At 39.3% G+C, this 19,730-nt stretch overlaps 1 protein-coding gene across 2 annotated transcripts in view; it reads right to left on the bottom strand.

Annotated features, from left to right (window-relative positions):
• Window positions 1–19,730, bottom strand: part of CDC5L (cell division cycle 5 like) — a 49,966-nt gene that overhangs the window by 25,400 nt on the left and 4,836 nt on the right. For both annotated transcript variants that reach the window (XM_042938942.1, XM_042938941.1), the window contains exons 4-10: window positions 19,599–19,726; window positions 18,128–18,227; window positions 10,237–10,455; window positions 8,706–8,850; window positions 6,913–7,101; window positions 2,238–2,386; window positions 43–205 (exon numbers count right to left, since the gene is read on the bottom strand). In XM_042938942.1, the coding sequence (XP_042794876.1) occupies window positions 43–205; window positions 2,238–2,386; window positions 6,913–7,101; window positions 8,706–8,850; window positions 10,237–10,455; window positions 18,128–18,227; window positions 19,599–19,726 (1,093 nt within the window). The remainder of the gene's footprint in view (window positions 1–42; window positions 206–2,237; window positions 2,387–6,912; window positions 7,102–8,705; window positions 8,851–10,236; window positions 10,456–18,127; window positions 18,228–19,598; window positions 19,727–19,730) is intronic.

Raw genomic sequence — 19,730 nt, 5'->3', positions numbered from 1 at the left:
TTTAAAAAAAAAAAAAGAGTATTAAAGGGATTTGACATGTACCATCTGCTTCACATAAGAGGGATCACTGTAGTCTGCCATTCCATCCTCGGGATTAATGTTTAATTTGTCTCGAAGAGGAGTTCTACCCGGGGTGGAGTTAATAACTGGTTTGGGAGTTGTCCCACTGCGGGGAGTCAACCCTTCAGATCCATGAGAAGGAGTCCTAGAAAGACAGAAATTCCAATTAATAAAAGTGCCAATTTTATCTGGATTGTGCTTCCAAATATTTTTCACATAAATTATTTTACAAAGAAAGCATAAAAGAAAGAAACTAAGATTGCAGAATATCTGTCTTCCTACCTGGTTTTAAGTGAGATCTCTACGTTGGAGTACAGGTTTAGTTCAACTAGCTTAGTATTTACACACAGTATTTTTATTTTAATGACTTCAAGTAAAGTTATTACATTTGACATTTTCTTGCCTTGCTAAACTAGGCCCACCAAACATTATTTCAACCTTTCTTGATGCATTGTGGGGTGGCTAAGAACATACCATGGGCAGAGGGCAGCCATAATGCTCAAAGACCCCTAGGAAATTGTTTATAAGTTCACAATAGTGTCTTCATCTTATCATTTGCCCTCACCACCAGTAGCTGCTGGCTAGAACACCACTATCATAGGTATGCATCCACTTCAGTGGTTCCTCCTTTACGTTCTGTTTGGAAACTTAATTAACATGTCTACATATGAATAGTTCTGAGTGAGGGCTGAGACTCTCTTAGCAATAAATAAAATCCACAGACTTTGCAACTGATATCTTAGTTGTTCAAAGCCTGTTTTTGTTTGTTTGGCTGGTTGGGTGCTTACTTCCTATACCTTAGCTCTGTTCCAGACAAGTGATCTGCCAGGCAGATGTTCCCAAAGGTGAGATGAGGTGTTATCAAAAGACATGGTCCCTGCCCCCAAGGAGCTTACAATCTAGTTGAGAGACAAGACATACACAGGGAAAGAAGGATTAGGCTCTCTTACAAGCCCTGCAAAAGTGTTAAGTTGTATATTAGGATCTGGCTGCCAATGCTTCTTGATCCTGCTGTCAGGCACAGTTGTAACAGTTTGAGACACTCCCATACTAAATAATCAGTACGAGGATATATCCTAACACTGAAAATTAAAAACGAACCTAAAAGATTTCCAAACTTAAAAGCTCAAATTTCATTTTAATATGACCTGCTTCTACAAGGTTTCTATCTAAAAAATTCCTCTTAAAAAACAGTAACTTAAAAAAAATCGTAAACAAAGACTGAACTCTGGACTCTAGTTAATGATAAGCACAAGAAAGTGTTAGAAGTGAAATGGACTGAAACCTGCAACTTATTTTGAAAAGCACCAAATAATTAGATGGATTGACAGATGGATGGATATGTGAAAAGCAAATACGGTAAAATGTTAACAACTGTAGAATCTAGATGGTGAAATATGGATGTTTGCTTTCCCATTCTTTTAACCTCTCTGAATGTTAGAAATTTTCAAAATAAAATGTTGGGATATGGGGCATCTGGGTGGCTTAATCGGTTAAGCATCTGACTCTTGTTTTCAGTTCAGGTCATGATCTCAGTCATGAGATCAAGCCCCACAAAAAGCATGGAGCCTGCTTAAGATTCTCTCTCCCTCTCTCTCTCTCTGCCCCTCTCCCACTTGCTATCTCTTTCACCTTCTTTCTCAAAAAAAAAAAATGTTGGGAGAAAAGCAATAGTAACACAGATAAAGGACTACAATTTTTATAAAATTCAATGAATGATCAAACGAACAATGGACTGATTTGTTCTTTTAAATCGGATAAAATGGGGGTGCCTGGTGGTTCAGTTGGTTAAGCATCTGACTTCGGCTCAGGTCACAATCCTGCAGTTCATGAATTCGAGCCGCATGTTGGGCTTTGTGCGGACAGCTCAGAGCCTGGAGCCTGTTTCAGATTCTTTTTTTTTTAATTAAAAAAAACAATTTTAAAGTCAATAAATCAGATAAAATGTATTCAGAAAAAAGGTGATATCATCAGAAACTCTGAAAAAAGAAGACAGTTCCATACAGTAATAACCAATTCCTGGGTATTATTATGTTATTTACTACCATGAGTGAGAAGAAATCAAAAAGCCATGTTAAATACTTATTTCCATTCTCTGTCAACATTACTAAAACAAACATGTTGTCCAAATCCTTTAAGTTTTTCTAAAACAATAAAGATGTATTCATTTACAATACCTGAATGGGGTAGAAAGAACTGTGTTTGGAGTCTGTACAACCTGCCGCTGTGGAGTCACACCTGAGAAGTCGCTCTCATGCAAAGGGGTATTAAGTCCACCTTTCAATGGGGTGTCCACATTGGTCAGGGCCATGAGGTTCTGAGCTTCCTGATAAACAAGAAGGTAAAGAAGTGTGTTTTAACAGTTCAGCCAGAATAGCCGAATCCTCTCTTCTGGTCCTACTATATAAACCTCAAAGGAGACGGAATTCTTACACATTTTCTTAATGAACACCAACAGATAAAATGAACTCGCCATGACAGAATTCAATACTTCCATTCCTCTGTCAACCTAACACAGCAGATCAGAAGTTTTGGAATAAAGTTTTAAATATCAAAAAATGTTTTAAAATGAAAGTATCATGACTCAAAAGCTTCTATTACCTGTGCCAAATCTCTTTACAATCATAAAGAACTAAAAATGGAAATTTCCCAATGTGAACTTAGGCTAAATGTCAGAATACCCAGATTTTAGTCTGGCTTTATCACGAACTCTCTCCAGTGTTCACTAGCCCCTCTGACTCTCAGTTTCCTCTACTGGGAAGTTAAGATACCTCCAACTGGCCAGTCCAATCCACTTCCTGAGAAAACTCATGAAGGCAAATTCCTTTCAGAAGCCTTGTCCTCTTTAGGCAGGCCTGCCAATGTTCCGAAGTCTTTAGTCCCTCTGCCACAACCCTGCAGCACTTACTACTATCACTGCACCCACAATCTCCTAATCCCCAACTCCGGGCCTGTGAAAGACTACATCTTCCAAGATAATGACAGCCATATCTCTCATCTTATGTGCTCTTCTTAGAATCCAACCTTGATACTCCTCCCATCATGAAGTGGAGGTCTATGTCCCCTCCTTTTGAGTCCAGGTGGCCTTGTGAATTACCTGTAACTAACAGAATGCAGGAAAAGTGACACAGCCTGACTTCCAAGGCAGGGTGAGCAAACATACAAATTCCTACCACACTCTTTACGACACCCCTAATGGAGCCTTGAGACACCATGAGAGAAGTTTAACTGTCCTGAGGCCACAGGCTGAAAGAAAGCACAAGCTTTGGAGAGGCCACATGCAGATGCATTCCCCATTCTCAGGTGAGGACCCAACCCACAGCCAGCATCAACCACCAGTCATGGAAAGAAGATGATTCAAGTCCCTATGTGTCAAGACACCCCCCAGTGCTGAGTCTTCTTAGCTGAGGCCCTTGACATCATGGAGCAGAGACAAGCCATTCTTCCTGTGCCCAGTCCGAATTCCTGACCAAGAGAGACCATTAGCATCAATGACATGTTTTAAGCCAGTAAGTTTTGGGGCAAAATGAAGATAACCAGGGGCACGTGGATGGCTCAGTTGGTTGAGTGTCCCCTGACTTCAGCTCAGGTCATGATCCTAGGGTCATGGGATTGAGCCCCACATTAGGCTCTGTGCTGAGCATGGAGCCTGTTTAAGATTCTCCCTCTTTCTCTCCCTCTGCCACTCTCCCCCGCCCACGTGTGCACACACTCTCTCTAAAAAAAAATAAATAAAAATTTAAAAAATAAATGAAGATAACCAGAATAAGGCTTATTCCATTACCCATTACTCTGTTCTTAGTTCATGGAAAGAACCTTGAATTTCACACTACCAAAGTCCTGTGTGTGTTCTTTTTGCTAGTCCAAATACAAAACACTTTCCCCAACTAGGCTCCTAAAAGTCTGGCCAGCTTTACACCTTTGGGCAGAAAATTGGAAGCTACTTTTCTCAAGAATCTGACTAACCCAAAAGATGTAGAATACTGACATCAAGAATTTGCCAAAGAAACCCAGCAGACAGTTCAGCCTACAGGGAAGCCTGGAGTTGAGGAGCCTTACCCACACCTAGAGAGCTTCTAGTCTACTTTTAACTGCCCTGCCCTTAACCCCTAGATACAGGCAAAGAGCCAAAGATCAAAAGATATTTGAGGAAACATCCAATATGAAAAACAGAGAACAAAAGAAACTTAAATACTATACAGGGAAAAGAAAACATAAAAATAAAACAAAACCATCATTAATAGCTTCAGAGAAATAAGACAAAATATTCACTAAATGAAATATTTAAGAACTGAATACATTTTTTTAAAGAGCTCTTAGAAATTAAAAATGTGATTGTAGAAATTTAAAAACCGAAAAAAGATAAAATTCACAGAAAATCTCCGAGCAAGAAGTCAAAAGGTCAATTAAAACAGAAAACCAGAGAGGAATAAATAAGAAAATTCTTATTTTATTTCATAAGAGAAATAGACCAATGAAAGGGAGGAAACAAAATTTTCAAAATAACATCCCAGAACTGAAGGCCAGGAATCTCCAGAATGAAAAGATCACTAAGTACCTAGCGAGTGATTGAAAACAGACCCACACCAAGAACTATGCATGTGAAAAAGAGATCATATTAGCTTCTAGAGAAAGGAAAAAACGGATTTGCTAAATGGCAGAGATCTCAATAGCTATAATAGAAGCCAGAAGACACTGGAGCACTGCCTTCAAAACTGTAAACAAAAACCATTTCAATCTGGGAGCACCTGGCTGGCTCAGCCAGTGGAGCATGCAACTCTTAATCTCAGGGTCATGAGTTCAAGCTGCACATTGGGTGTAGAGTTTAAAAGACCAAAAAAAAAAAAAGATTTCAATCTTGAGTTCTATACCCAGTTATACTATAGTTAGACCAATAATTCACAGCTATGCAAGGTCTTAAAAATTCCATCTGCCATGAACCCTTCTCCTCAGAAAGTTATTGAAGGAACTTCCATAACTTCAGTAACCTTTCACTAACAGACATAAACCAAAAAAACCAAAGACATGGGAGCCAGGAAAGAGGTGATCCAAGAGACTTTCTAGGGTGCCAGTAACAGGAAATCAAGAGAACAAGCTGTAAACAAGATCTAATCGTCCAGGGGTATTTGGGTGGCTCAGCTAGTTAAGCACCGACTTCAGCTCAGGTCATGATCTCATGGTTTGTGGGTTTAAGCCCCAAGTCAGGCTTTGTGCTGACAGCTGGGAGCCTGAAACCTGCTGTGAATTCTGTGTCCTCCTCTCTCTCTGTTCCTCCCCCATTCATGCTCTGTCCCCGTCTCTCTCAAAAAAAAACATAGGGGCACCTGAGTGGCTCTGCTGGTTAAGCGTCCAACTCTTGGTTTCGGCTTAGGTCATCATCTCATAGTCTGTGAGTTCGAGCCCTGCATCAGGCTCTGCAATGATAGCACAGAGCCTGCCTGGGATTCTTTCCCTCTCTCTCTGCCCCTCTTCTGCTCTGTCTCTCAAAATAAATAAACTTAAAAAAATAAATAAATAAATAAGTGGGGCGCCTGGGTGGCTCAATTGGTTGAGTGTCCAACTTCGGCTCAGGTCATGATCTCACGGTCCGTGGGTTCGAGCCCCGCGTGGGGCTCCGTGCCAACAGCTCAGAGCCTGGAGCCTGCTTCAGATTCTGGGTCTCCCTCTCTCTCTACCCCTCCTCTGCTCACGCTCTGTCTCAAAAATAAACATTAAAAAAAATTTTTTTAAAAAGAAAAAATAAGTAAAAATAAAAATTAAAACGTTAAAATAAAAAAGATAAAATAAAAGAGTAATCGTCCAGAATAGAACACTCAGAAATTCTGAGAAAGACTTTTTCAAGAAGCTGAGAATATCTAAAATTTGATCAGATTACAAGAAATTTACACAGACAGTGTCAATCTAGAGTTGAATTTGTGCTAAGTCATCAAAAAATTTAGCATCTGAATAAAACAAGTATTAACTCAAAAAAAAAAAAACATAATCATAAGTAATCATAAGGCGCTTTGTGGGCTCAGCAACGAATATAGCTTGCACAGTCATAAAGTAAACCATGAATACAGAACTAATCAAAATTATGATGTAACCATAATGGAAAATGAGGGAATAGAAAGAGTGTGCGTGCATGATAGAGGAAGAGGGTGGGAGAGCCAAATGTTCAAATCCCCAGGTGGAGAAGTGGCTAAAACTGAAAATAAAATCAACAAGTAACAAGTGTCCAAGCAAGAAGATGGTAAAAACAGAGTTGTAATTGGTGCCTCTAGAGAGCAAGCAATGAGGAGCACAACTATTTTTCTTACTAAGTTTTAATAGGAACCATGTGACTCCCAATAAAGACCTTAAAATTGTACTTCTGACTATTAGAGAAGAGGAAATGAGACGTAAGGACATTCAATAGTGTTTTGTTAGGTGTGGCTATTCTCTGGCATACAAACCCCCTACAGAGCTGTATACCCCATGTGTTTAGGAGAGAGAGGGAAACAGTACTGATGGCAGCCTGTGCCAAGCTAAGCACAGAAATGCAAGGAAATTTTAAAAGCTACTGACTACATACATCTGACTTCTTTCTAGGACTGCTAGGCAATGTGAAATTTTAAAATGCTTTGCTTTACTAATAGGTACTAAAGATTTCGAAGGGCTAGCTTCAAAAAAACAAAACAAAACAAACAAACCTATGAATAAATGTGGAAATGAAATCACCTCATTATTGAATCTGCTAATTTAGGTTCCTAATAACAAAATCTCTAGGATCTAGTTTACCCCTTTTAAAAGAAACAAACCAAATCACTTACTATGCTCCTTCACTTTCAAGGACAAGAAGTGAAAGGCTCACTCTACTATCCGACAGCTTACCTGCAGAATTCTGTCCTGGGAAGCCGGTGTACGAGGTGTTCTAAGAGCGATGCTGTTGTTGGTGACATTGTACTCAGACAAAAGCGTACTGGAGGCAGAGTTTGTTATGCCAGATTCCTCAGCAGTCTGACGTGCGATTTCACTTGCTTGGCCTACTTTTACAACCTCCTGAAGTTCTGCATCTGAAATCTGAAAATCATCATACAGCAACATTTTAACCAAAGAACAATACAGCCTAAAACTTCCATATTCCAGAAAGATGAATCACTGAAGCTGTGTGATGAGTACACAGGGGTTTGCTGTACTCCTTTCTTCACTATTGTGGGTTTGAAAAATTCTACAAAAAAGTTTTTAAGTCTTCCCCATATAATGTGGGGATAAATTCCATATATGATATACTATCAAGCGGCAAAGTCTTGTATTTCTATAATGAAATGCTTTCAAACCAACTAACACATCAATAAACCAAGAACATAAAATAATCACGTTTGTATACAACCATCAAAGGAGGGGGGCCTAAAAACCAATTAAAACATCAAAGTCCACTGAGCCATAAGATCCCTGAGAAAATCAAAAAGCGTTATCTTAGTAATTTTACAAAAATAAGTATCCTAGGGGCATCTGGGTGGCTCAGTCGGTAAAGTGTCTGACTTCAGCTCCAGGTCATAATCGCACAATTTGTGGGTTCGAGCCCCACGTCGGGCTCTGTACTGACAGCTCAGTCAGCTGTTCTCGCTCTCAAAAACAAATAAACATAAAAAAATAATAAATTTTTAAAAAGCAAGTATCCCAAAGAGAACTAAGAAAAAAAATTACAGGCAAAATCTCAATTTAAGAAATATCACTACTTAGGGCGCCTGGGTGGCTCAGTTAAGCATTCGACTCTTGATTTCGGCTCAGGTCATGATCTCACAGTTCGTGGGTTTGAGCCCCGTGCTGGGCTCCACACTGCGGAGCCTGCTTGAGATTCTCTCCCTCTCTGCCCCTTCCCCATTCAGCCACATGAGCACTTTCTCTCTCTCTCAAAAGAAATAAACTTAAAAAAAAAAAAAAAAGGGGGGAGTATCAGTACTTGGATGGCAGCATCTGACAAAATTATGTCATGTTTATGCCCAAGAATTTTGTGTTGACCTAAGTGCATCATTTGGATAAAGAAAGAAGCTCTTCTGGCCTCCTAAGTCCATCCTTCTGCTCCATTAAACCAAACAGTCCAATTCTACAGAGCTGTACTATTCAAAATAAACCAAGAACTTTTTCAAAATTCCCATGGTTCTGACCAACTATAATTAAGTCAAAGGAAGAGAAGGCTGTTCCTTGATAAGCTGAAAGGTAAGCTGAACGGTAAGCTGAATGAGGGTATGTTTCTCTCTTCACATCTACCACATTGATTTTCACAGCTGTTGTCTCAAAAAGAGAAGTATGGCACAACAAAACATTCCCTATAAGAAAGCAGCCTAAAGTCCACACAGCCAAATACCACCTGTATCCTAATCAGCTACAATAAGAGGCCAGGAGCCCTAACCTGCTCACAAATTGCTAAAAGCTGACAATTACTTACTAAACCATCACAGGGGCAATTTAAGGCCAGATATAATAATTTATACAGAGAAGTTGTTACTTATCATAGTAAATCACAAGGACTTATCCTTATGTGGCTCACCTATTACACTGTAAATTTCTTAAGGGCACCCAACACCTAGCGAAAGCCTGGCATGTAGACCCTTCAAACATGTGCTAAATAAATTATAAGCATATGAGTTCACACAATAAAAAAACTGTTTTTATTAGATTACCTGAGGGGCAGGGAGTACTAGTTTGCTTCTTTTTTTAGTAAATTCAGAAACACCACTAGTCTGAAGAATAGCTGATGGCAAATCAGATTCTTTTTTCCTTTTTAAATGCTGTTTGTCTTTTTTTCTGTCTCTTCCTTCTTTTTCCCTACCATGAATCAAAGCAGAGAGAGATTTTTAAAAGTTACACATAGACAATAACAGTAAAAGCCATATAAATACTCATACACTTCGAACAAAATAATCCCATTCCTAAAAAAATTACTGATAAAAAGACAAAATCCAAATACATTAAGCTGTGCCCTACACCATTACTCACCCACTATACTCAAGAGGAATGCAGGCTGAGAACAGTGATAGAATTATTAAGAAGATATAGTACTAAGTAACTTACATATTAAATATTAAGCCTACATAAAGACTATGATGATAAACAAAATTTTATATATAATTTCAACAAGAAAATTAAACTATTCCTATATCATGATTACATTCTTACAAAAGTATGTGCGTGCACTTACGAAAATGATGGAGACAAGCATACAAAAAAACGGAAAACAGTAATACAAAGGGGATGGGACTAAAACACTGAATTTTTAAATTTCCCTTTAAAACTGTTCTTCAATTGTTCCTTATGATTCTTTTAATTCACTTGTTTTTTTAAAGGATATTTCAGTCCTGACAAATGGTTAAAGTCTAATGCCAGGCTCAAGGCCATCTCTGAAAGCTCCAAGAATGCCTCCTCCCAGTCTGGGTGTCAGCCTCTTCCCCATCCAGCCTGTTCCTTCCAGACGAGCCGCTCCCACTTCCACCTCTTTATTCAAACAGCCTACCTCATACAAGGTCTTAATTTGAGAAACAAATACAATGGAGTACATCCAAGAAAATCCTGTTTCATGGTGCCTGACACCTGTCATTTAGTCCCAATTCATGTCAACAGAGTGGAAGGTCAGTAGGGGAGTAGAAAACTAAAACTCTCTGACAACCATAAAAAGTTCTCCCCACAAAATTCAAATGGAAGAAATAGAAAAAACTCTAAAAATCCCTAGAAATAGGCAAAATCCTCTGCACCTTTAGACAAACATTTTATAAATACACTTACATATCCCCATTAGATAAAAAGACTTAGGTATGCATCGGTAACTTTAATTTCATTCAAAGAAAACAAGATAAAATTTTCACTAGAATAGACAAAAAACCAGACCAGATTTTGACAGATTCCTCAGTCCATTAGTAAAATAACTAACTTGTTCACAAATGCACATCAACGTTAAGACTGTGACTCAGTGAGTAAAGACTACACTAAGAGCCAAGTGCTGACGTGTCAGGAGATGCAAACAGCCTTCTATGCCAAAGACACGACCACAAGGGTCACTGGTTTTCTCAGAAACGTGAATCCAGTAAATAAATAAAAACATTATGTAGGTCACATTGTCCTAAATAATAAAAATCTGGCTCTGACAAGGATAGCGCATGGCCCTCCATAAAATTCCTACTATACTTTTCCATTTTCAAAATCAGAAAGGCAACTTACGATCTTAGTTCCCCATCAAGATCTTGTTGTCTTAATTTTCTGAAATCTGCATCAAGAGCCTGGTAGTTTTCCTCAGAAGTATCATAGAAACCAAGAGCAGGCTTTTTTTCAAATGGGATTTCAGCATTATAATCAACTCCCCTCTTCTTTTTTCTCTTCTTCTGAATTTCTATGCCAGCTGCTCTAAGTTCTCTTCTCTTCTGGAGGGCTGCAAGACGCCTGAAGAAAAACAAAACAAGATCACCCTGAAAATCACATACCATGGGGAAGGGACAGATCATCTAACAGAGTTAAGAAAACTACTTGGATATTTGGGGAAGAAATATTTATTTAAATTTTTTCTTAATGTTTTTATTTATTTTTGAGACAGAGAGAGACAGAGCATGAGCGGGGAGGGCAGACAGAGAGGGAGACACAGAATCTGAAGCAGGCTCCAGGCTCTGAGCTGTCAGCACAGAGCCCAACGCAGGGCTCAAACTCACGGATCATGACCTGAGCTGAAGTAGGACGCTTAACCGACTGAGCCACCCAGGCACTCCAAGAAATATTTATTTAAATCCTCACCTCACAACCATTCACCAAAATAAATTCTCCTCTTGATTTAAAGATACGCACACACAAGCAAAAAGAAAAACCAGAAGGAACTATATAAGTATGCATCTTATCTGTGGTTGGGAATTACTCACTTAATATAAATTAAATAAAAGGCAAAGGTAAATACCCAACAGCAACAGCTTTGAATTTTAAATTTTATATCTCTATAGATTCATTTTTTTTAATCATAAAAGTTAAACAACAGGAAAAAACATTTGCAATTTATATTGGGAACGGTTAGATATAAACAATCTATTCAGGTTTTTTTGTTTAATATATTCCAAGGGGGGGTGGGGGAGGAAACAGAAGAAACAGAAGAAAACAAATAGTTCTCTAAGGAAAAATATGCAAATAGCCAAAATGATAAAAGGTATACTTAGCTAATAATCACAAATTAAATCAAGTACCATTTCTGCAGATCTAATTAATAGTGTTCAGTTTTTTGTTTCAATGGCAAGTACACAAAAAGTGGACAGTCACCCTCAGTGGTAATGGAAAACAAATGGGTGTAGTTTCCCCAAAGAGAATTTGGAAATACACATTAAAACCCTGAAGTTTCTCACATGTTTTAACCCAATAATTTCATTCCTCAGCCTTTAGCCTAAAGAAATAAGTAACATAAACAAGGCCTTGGCTGCAAGACTTCAAGCAGCATTCATAAATAAGCTAATAACTGGACACAATCTAGACATCCAACAAGAAATGAAGAAAATGTATAGCATAGTTATAAGCTAGAATATTAGACAGTCATCTATATAACGTTTAAAAAACCTGTAAATCTACTTTGCCAGGGAAAGATGCTCAAGACATACTGGTGTGTAAAACACGTTACAAAGTTTACACGTTATAGAGCAACATGTAAAAATTACATGCATATATCTATCAGTGAATATACGCTTGTAAGATGTGAAGGATGTCCAACAAAATATGAACAATAATCACTGGAGGTTAAAATTTCATTTAATCTTTACTTTTTCGTATTTTCCCATGATGCTATAATTCTAATGATATAATGACGAGAAAAGTTATTTATAATATTAAAAGGGGAAATCAGCATATAAGAACACTTTCCAGCATGAGGCTCTGCAGACCTACACCCCCAGTAAAACTGACAAAAATTAGAAAAAAAAAAAAAAAGTTTAAGTCTCTGGAAAGGATCCAAAGGAGATATAGCACATGATGAAACATTTATTCAAGAAAACCTGAGGAGTGCCTGGGTGGCTCAATTAAACATCCGACTTTGGCTCAGGTCATTATCTCACAGTTCAGGAGTTTGAGCACCACGTCGGGCTCTCTGCTGTCAGTGCAAAGCCCACTTTAGATCCTCTGTCCCCCTCTCTCTGGCCCTCCCCTGCTTGCGCTTTTCTCTCTCTCAAAAATAGACATTTAAAAATTTTTTCTTTTAAAAATTTTTAATGTTTATTCATTTTTGAGACAGAGGGAGACAGAGCACAAGTGGGGGAGGGGCAGAGAGAGAGGGAGACACAATCTGAAACAGGCTCCAGGCTCTGAGCTGTCAGCACAGAGCCCAATGCAGGGCTCGTACCCACAACTGTGAGATCATGACCTGAGCCGAAGTCGGACGCTCAACCGACTGAGCCACCCAGGCGTCCCTTATTTTTTTTCTTAATGTTTACTTTATTTTTGAGAGAGAGCATGAGTGAGGAGGAGCAGAGAGAGAAACACACACACAGAATCTGAAGCAGGCTCCAGGTTCTGAGCTGTCAGCACAGAGCCCTACTGGGGGCTCAAACTCACAAACCAAGATCATGACCTAAGCCCAGGTCAGATGCTTAACCAACTGAGCCACCCAGGTGCCCCCCAAAAAATATTTTAATTAAGAAAAAAAAAAAAGAGAAAGAAAGAAAATTTGAAAGACAAGGCACCTGGGTGGCTCATCAGTTAAGCATCCAGCTTTTGATTCTGGCTCATGTCATGATCTCAGTTTGTGAGATCAAGCCCCGTGTCAGGCTCCGAGCTGACAGGTCCGAGCCTGCTTGGGATTTTCCTCTCTCCCTATCCAACCCCTCAAAATAAATAAATAAACTTAAAAAAAAAGGGGGGGGGGGAAGAAAATCTGAAAGAGGGCTTCAACTACCCCCATTGTGGTATCAGTCTGTACTTTTTAAATTTTTATTTATTTTTTTAATTTACATCCAAGTTAGCATATAGTGCAACAATGATTTCAGGAGTAGATTCCTTAATGCCCCTTACCCATTTAGCCCACCCCCCTCCCACAACCCCACAGTCTGTACTTTCTAATTAAGTTCTTCTTTCCAGCTTATCCCCTCAAGCAATAAGGACTGCCCCAAGCCAGCAAGACCCAGCAGGTAATGAACTCCAAGACCTTGAGTGCCAGACTTTTCCTGCCCACCTGCACATACCCACTGACCTTTGTCCCACTTTCCTTACATAAACCAGGAAGTATTTTTGTCACTTTGGAGACAGTCTTTGAAACGCTATCCAAGTCTTCCCGGCGTTGGCCTCACTGAAATAAATTTGTCTTGTTCCACCACCACTCGTCCCTCTGCCTTTGCATTTTGTCAATGGGGAGTGGCCAAATCTGGTGTGTTTGGGACCCCCCAGAGCCAGGTACTCTTGCACCCCTGCACCCCAGCTACAAATCTACTAAAATTCATTAAAGAAAAGTGAAAGTCTATAGTATCTGAATTAAGACCCACTTCCTCATCTCCTACCCCTGTCCACACTGGGAGATATAAACTCTACTCCACACTAGTGCAGCCAAAACCACAGGGTTCTCTCTCCCCTCCAGTTCCCAACAGGAAGGCTTTCATTACAAGAGGGGCAGAACATCAGCAATTTTCATCCTGCCTCCAGATACCTGTTGCAGAGGTTAAATTCCAACAAGAGTGCCCCAGAACGAGGGCCACTTCTTTCTTGTGCCCAGACAGAGGCTCTATCTTGGACACAAGAATGCTAAGAATGCTGGGGCTCCAGGAGTCCTTGCCCTAGCTTGCGGGATGAGGCTTCCACACTAGGAGAAGCAAGCAGAGGAGACCTAGGGCTGCTGCCCACACAGAGCACTCAGCTCCTGAAATGGAGATGTCATTCAGAGAGACAAACACACCACAGCCCAAGGGTAGAAGAGAGAATGCCAAATCTCCCCCCAAAAAAATTGACTTCGTTTGCAACAGAGTATGGAGAAAACGTTCAAGCCTAAAAGCACTCTCAAAAACAGTGGAACTTGTGGTAAGAGGTAACTGGGAAGAAACTGGTAGATTCACTGAAGAAAGAGACTAAACTGTTGGCCCACTAGTTTGCCAGAAAAAAATGGGAGGAGACTTCCTGGGGTCAGAGCAAATACCAAGCACTGATCTGAGAAACTATGCCTTCAACTGGGTGTTGTAAGTGACAAATGAATCACTGAATTTTACTCCTGAAACCAATATTGCACTGTATGTTAACTAAAATTTAAATTTAAAAAAGGAGGAGGAGGAGGAGGGAGGAGGAGGAAGGAGGAGAAGGAGGGAGAAGGAGGAGAAGGAGGGAGGAGGAGGAGGGAGGAGGAGGGGGAGGAGGAGGAGGAGGGGGGGGAGGGGGAGGAGGAGGGGGGGGGGGGGAGGAGGAGGAGGAGGAGGAGGAGGAGGAGGAGGAGGAGGAGAAACAACCATCCTTTCAAAGGAGCCCAAATTTAATTGGATAGGTTTGTGGAATACTTTATGTCCCAAGACATTGTTGAAAACAATACACCAATCAGCTGACAATTAGTAGAGCTTAAAATGTGGGTGTAGCTAGGGAAAAAGATGCCAAAAATGTGGTCAAAACCACACCATCCCAGGTGACTGTGGGCATACCCAAGACTGCACCCCCCATGAGGTGCAACATCAGAGGCTTTGCATTCTGAGGGGACCACTAGGGGAGAAGAGACTTCACTAACATAACCCACACACAAGCAAATAACAATAAAAAGTCTGGATGGAGAGAACACAGCACCCAGAATTGCTACAATGTATGATCTAAAGTGTCCAGTTCCCACAAAAAAAATTTGAGACCTGTGAAGAAACAGGAAAGCAAGACCCACATGGGAGAAAAAAAGCTGGCAACAGAAACTGCCAGTGAGAGCAACTAGATGTCAGATGTAGCAGACAGACTTCAATGGACCCATTATAAATATTTCCAAAAAACAAAAAGAAACCATGATTAAAGCAGCAAAGGAAAGTATGATGAAAATATTGCACCAAATAGAGAAAATCACTTAAAGACAGAAATAACTTAAAAGAACCTAGAGAGAGATGGTAAAGATTAGGCAATCCAGAAAAAAAAAAAAAAAGTAAGAACAGAGCCTCACAGAAATGCAGGGCATCATTAGGTGCACCAAAAGGAGAGAGAAAAAGAGTAAAATATTCAAAGAAAAAATGGCTGAAAATTCTCCCAAATTTACCGAACCTACATATCCAGAATGCTCAACGAACTACAAGTCAGATAAAGAAATCTGCACGCAGGGGGTGCCTGGGTGGCTCAGTCGGTTAAGTGTCCGACTTCAGCCCAGGTCGTGATCTCACGGTCCGTGAGTTCGAGCCCCGCATCAGGCTCTGTGCTGACAGCTCAGAGCCTGGAGCCTGTTTCAGATTCTGTCTCCCTCTCTCTGACCCTCCCCCGTTCATGCTCTGTCTCTCTCTCTCTCAAAAATAAATAAACGTTAAAAAAAAAAATTAAAAAAAAAAAAGAAATCTGCACACAGAAACATCATGCTAAAAATGTTCAAAGCCAAGGGAACTCCAGTAAGATTAACAGCTAACATCTCATCAAAACAACATGTAACAATATCCCATTTTATACAAATATTACTGTGTGTATATGTACACATAAATGTACCTCTGTATTGAAAGAAAGGCTTGCAAAGACACACATTTCAAAAATAAAGTTATTTCATTCTTTTAATGTTTATTTATTTGGATAGAAAGAGAGCTGGGGAGGGACAGAGAGAGAGGAGAGAGAGAATCCCAAGCAGCCTCTGTGCTGTTAGCACAGAACCAGACATGGGGCTCAATCCCATTAACCGTGAGATCATGATCTGAGCCGAAACCAGGAGTCAGACACTTAACCGACTGAGCCACCCAGGCGCACCAATAATTTCATTCTTTAAATAAAGGAAATAAAGACTTCAAATGACATCAGAAATGCTTTCACTAAATGAATATAACCAAGCTAATAGCATCATATCAACCTCAAAAAGAAAATAGTGCAATACCGGAGGAAAAACGTATTACATTTATAATCAATAAAAAGCTTTAATGGGAATGCAAGCTGGTGCAGCCACTCTGGAAAACAGTATGGAGGTTCCTCAAAAAATTAAAACCTACAACCCAGCAACTGCACTACTAGGTATTTATCCAAGGGATACAGGGATGCTGTTTCGAAGGGACACAGGCACCTCAATGTTTATAGTAGCACTATTGACAATAGCCAAAGTATGGAAAGAGCCCAAATCTCCATCGACAAATGAATGCATAAAGAAAACACAGTATTTGTATACAATGGAGTATTACTCAGCAATCAAAAAGAATGAAATCTTGCCATTTGTAACTACATGGATGGAACTGGAGGGTATGATGCTAAGTGAAATTAGTCAGAGAAAGACAAATATCATATGACTTCACTCATATGAGGACTTTAAGAGACAAAACAGATGAACATAAGGGAAGGGAAACAAAAATAATATAAAAACAGGGAGGGGGACAAAACAGAAGAGACTCATAAATATGGAGAACAAACTGAGGTTTACGGGAGGGGTGGTGGGAAGGGGGATGGGCTACATGGGTCAGGGGCACTAAGGAATCTACTCCTGAAATCATTGTTGCACTAGATGCTAACTGATTTGGATGTAAATTTTAAAAAATTAAAAATAAAATTAAAAAAAAAAAAAAAAAAGCTTTAAAACACATCTGTAATTTAGCATTAAAGAAATAGTCCTGCAATGTATTTTACATACAGACCAATCTGGTCTATTACAAGATATATGTACAAGTTAAGGCACACAAATTCTATAAGAAAATCTACAAGATAGACCAGAGAAAATTTAAATCTGTAAAACAGTGTTTAAAGCAAGCAATGCCACTTATACTTAGAGAAGCATCCTTAGCCATCCATGGTTAAAAGGCTCAAAATTATTTGGTCTCCAAACAATGGATGAAAATGGAAAAGTGAATTTTTTTCAACCCTACTCACATTATTTAACCCTAAATAGTGTACAAAATACAAAAATGACTGAAACTGGGCAGAAAATTGAGTATCTCCTCTTGGTTTCTGTTTATTGTTCCAGGCCATTCATACTTCCATTAAGTAACTATTCTGGACTAGTGGCTGGCCAGCTTAGCTATGCCAAGAAGCATCCTCAGGTATGAAAGAATCCTCCACCCCAAGATCTGGCACTTCAAAGTCACTACTGGGGAAACCATCAACATAATGCTAGTCATCAGGTCAGGAAGGACTTCCCAGTGTGGGGACCAAAAACGGCAGCTGTGTAGGCTAGGAAGGTCACCCCAGTACCCAAATTCCAAAAGCTAATAAGCTCTTAGACAATTCAGATTTTCCCTTTAACCATTTCATGGTTTCTGGGCCATAGGAAATGAGCTCAATCATAGATCTAACCAAAAGGAAAAAGGAAGGGGAAAGTGGAGAAAACCTTGAGCAGACAGCAATGATACCACTCACTTTTTAAACAAAAATTTCTAGAAGGGCCTAAAATTTGGTTCAAGGCTCATTAACTCCCTCTACATTCAGCCAAGTTACTTATTTCACAGCCAATACCTGCACAATACTAATCAAGGAGAGTAAGTAAAAATCACATAGCCTTGTATATCCTCTAGCCATATGACTCCAAGATGCCTACAACAAATGAAGCTCTCCTATGTTAACAGAACAAATCCAACATAATCAAGCGATCACCCGGGCGTCACTTCTGCCAACATCTTTTACTTCTTACAACATCTCTTCAAAGACGTATTTTTTTCTGTATCTATTCTATGATGGTTAGGGAGAAAAAAATAAGATTTTTCCAAAGTATAAGGGTGTCTGGCTGGCTCAGAAGAGAAAGTATGCAACTCTTGATCTCAGGGTTATGGATTCAAGCCCCATGCAAGGTGTACAGATTACTAAAAAAATAAACTTTAAAAAAAAAAAAAAACTTTTCCAAAGTATAAAGGAACTAAAGAGTATTAGCAAAACTGGAATCAGACAATTCTAATTATTACCCAACAGAGTTGACAGATCACAGTTTTATGGGGTCTAAGGATGCACAAACTAATTGTTCAACTATGGATGGAAACAACTATACCTTGCTTCTTCCAACTGTTTCTCTCTTGCTTTCCTCTTGGCTTTCTTTCCCTGAGTATTTGCCAAGCGGGCTCTAGCTTCAGAAAGCATCTCAAGTTCATCTGCAAAAATAGAGAAGAAAAACTAAGTTCTTCAACAGAAGTATGGTATGTGAGAGATATACTGTAGTACTTGAGAAAAACCATAAATATAATCATTACATGGTGTTGTATGGGTTCTGAAGTCAGAGAAACCGAAGTTAAAAACGAGGCCCACCACTTGCTAGCTCTGTGACCCTGGATAACTTATTTACTCTCCCTGAGCATGTTGCATCATCTATAAAAAGGGAATAACAAGTCTTATTTCACAGGAATGTTGAGAAGAGCTAAATAAAATATAACAGGTAAAGCATCCAAAAGTATTCATTAAATAGTAGCTATAATTACCATATCTCTCATTATCATCAACTAACTGGCACAGCACCAATCATAACAAACTACTGTAAAAACTACTATTTAATTATAAGGAAACAGATACTCTATTAAACAAACCTTTTTTTCCTCAGAAAAGGTTTTTTTCTCCCCTCCAATACATTTCCATGGCTCCCAAAATAGAATAAATTTCATTACTGATGCCTTACAGCAATTCCTGTATAAGGTTGTTGAGTGGAATCACAACTTTTTTTTTTTTTTTTTTTTTTAAACAAGATAACTTTTTAAAAAACTCAGATCCCAAGATTACCCACTCCATGCTGCAGCTTACTGACTCAGATCTCCTGGGGAGACCCTGGTACTTGTATTTTTAGAAGGTCACCACATAACAATGATGCAGGTAAGAACCACTACTTTTAAACTTTTAAATTTTAAAATTTCAACAAACATTCACTGAACACTTCACAACATCTCTGTTGAGGTAAGATAGCTACCATTATTCTCTATCTAGCAGGAAAGAGAATCAAATCTCAGAAGGATTATGATCTTGCCTAAGATCAATAGCTAATAAGTGGCAGGCAGGAGTCTAAAATCCAGTTCCTCTGATTCCTGATTCAGTGTCTGAAGAAGGCATCGTGAGTCTGCCTCCTAGTACCGCACTGCTGCCTTACCACAAAGATTAAATTACCTGCCTGAAGTCAAACTAGTTAACAGGACTGAACTCCAAATCCTGTCGTGGTGCCTCTCTCCACAGAATGGGAAGGAGAAAACAGAACTCTCAAGGGCTTACCACTAGCCTTTAGGGAATCTGTCCAGTAGTATTACGCTGCTTAATTTATTAAATGAAATGAAAAATCAAAAAATAAAGAGACACTGTCCAGAAAGAACAATTACTCTATAATAGAAGACTGGACACAATTAGAAAGAGAGAATAACAACTGCAGACAGAACTGGGGTTCTAAAAAGTCGGAGGAGCTTAGAAAGAAAACTCAGAGAATTAAAAAGAGGCCGGAGGACTCTATGGTTACCAAAGAAATAAAGTCCTCAGAAGCACGCACTTACCCTCATCCATATCAATCGGATCAGGCCGTGCTGGTTTTGTTTCTGGATTTGGATCTATTTCCCCAGGTTTAAGTTTTCGTGGATCATCTGTCGTTTCCTCTTCATTGTCTCTTTGTGCAGCTTTATCCCTAG

Source organism: Panthera leo, chromosome B2, assembly GCF_018350215.1.
Source record: "Panthera leo isolate Ple1 chromosome B2, P.leo_Ple1_pat1.1, whole genome shotgun sequence".
Lineage (NCBI taxonomy): Eukaryota > Metazoa > Chordata > Mammalia > Carnivora > Felidae > Panthera > Panthera leo.
Note: the sequence above shows the minus strand (reverse complement) of the source record. Positions and strands in the feature narration are given on the sequence as shown.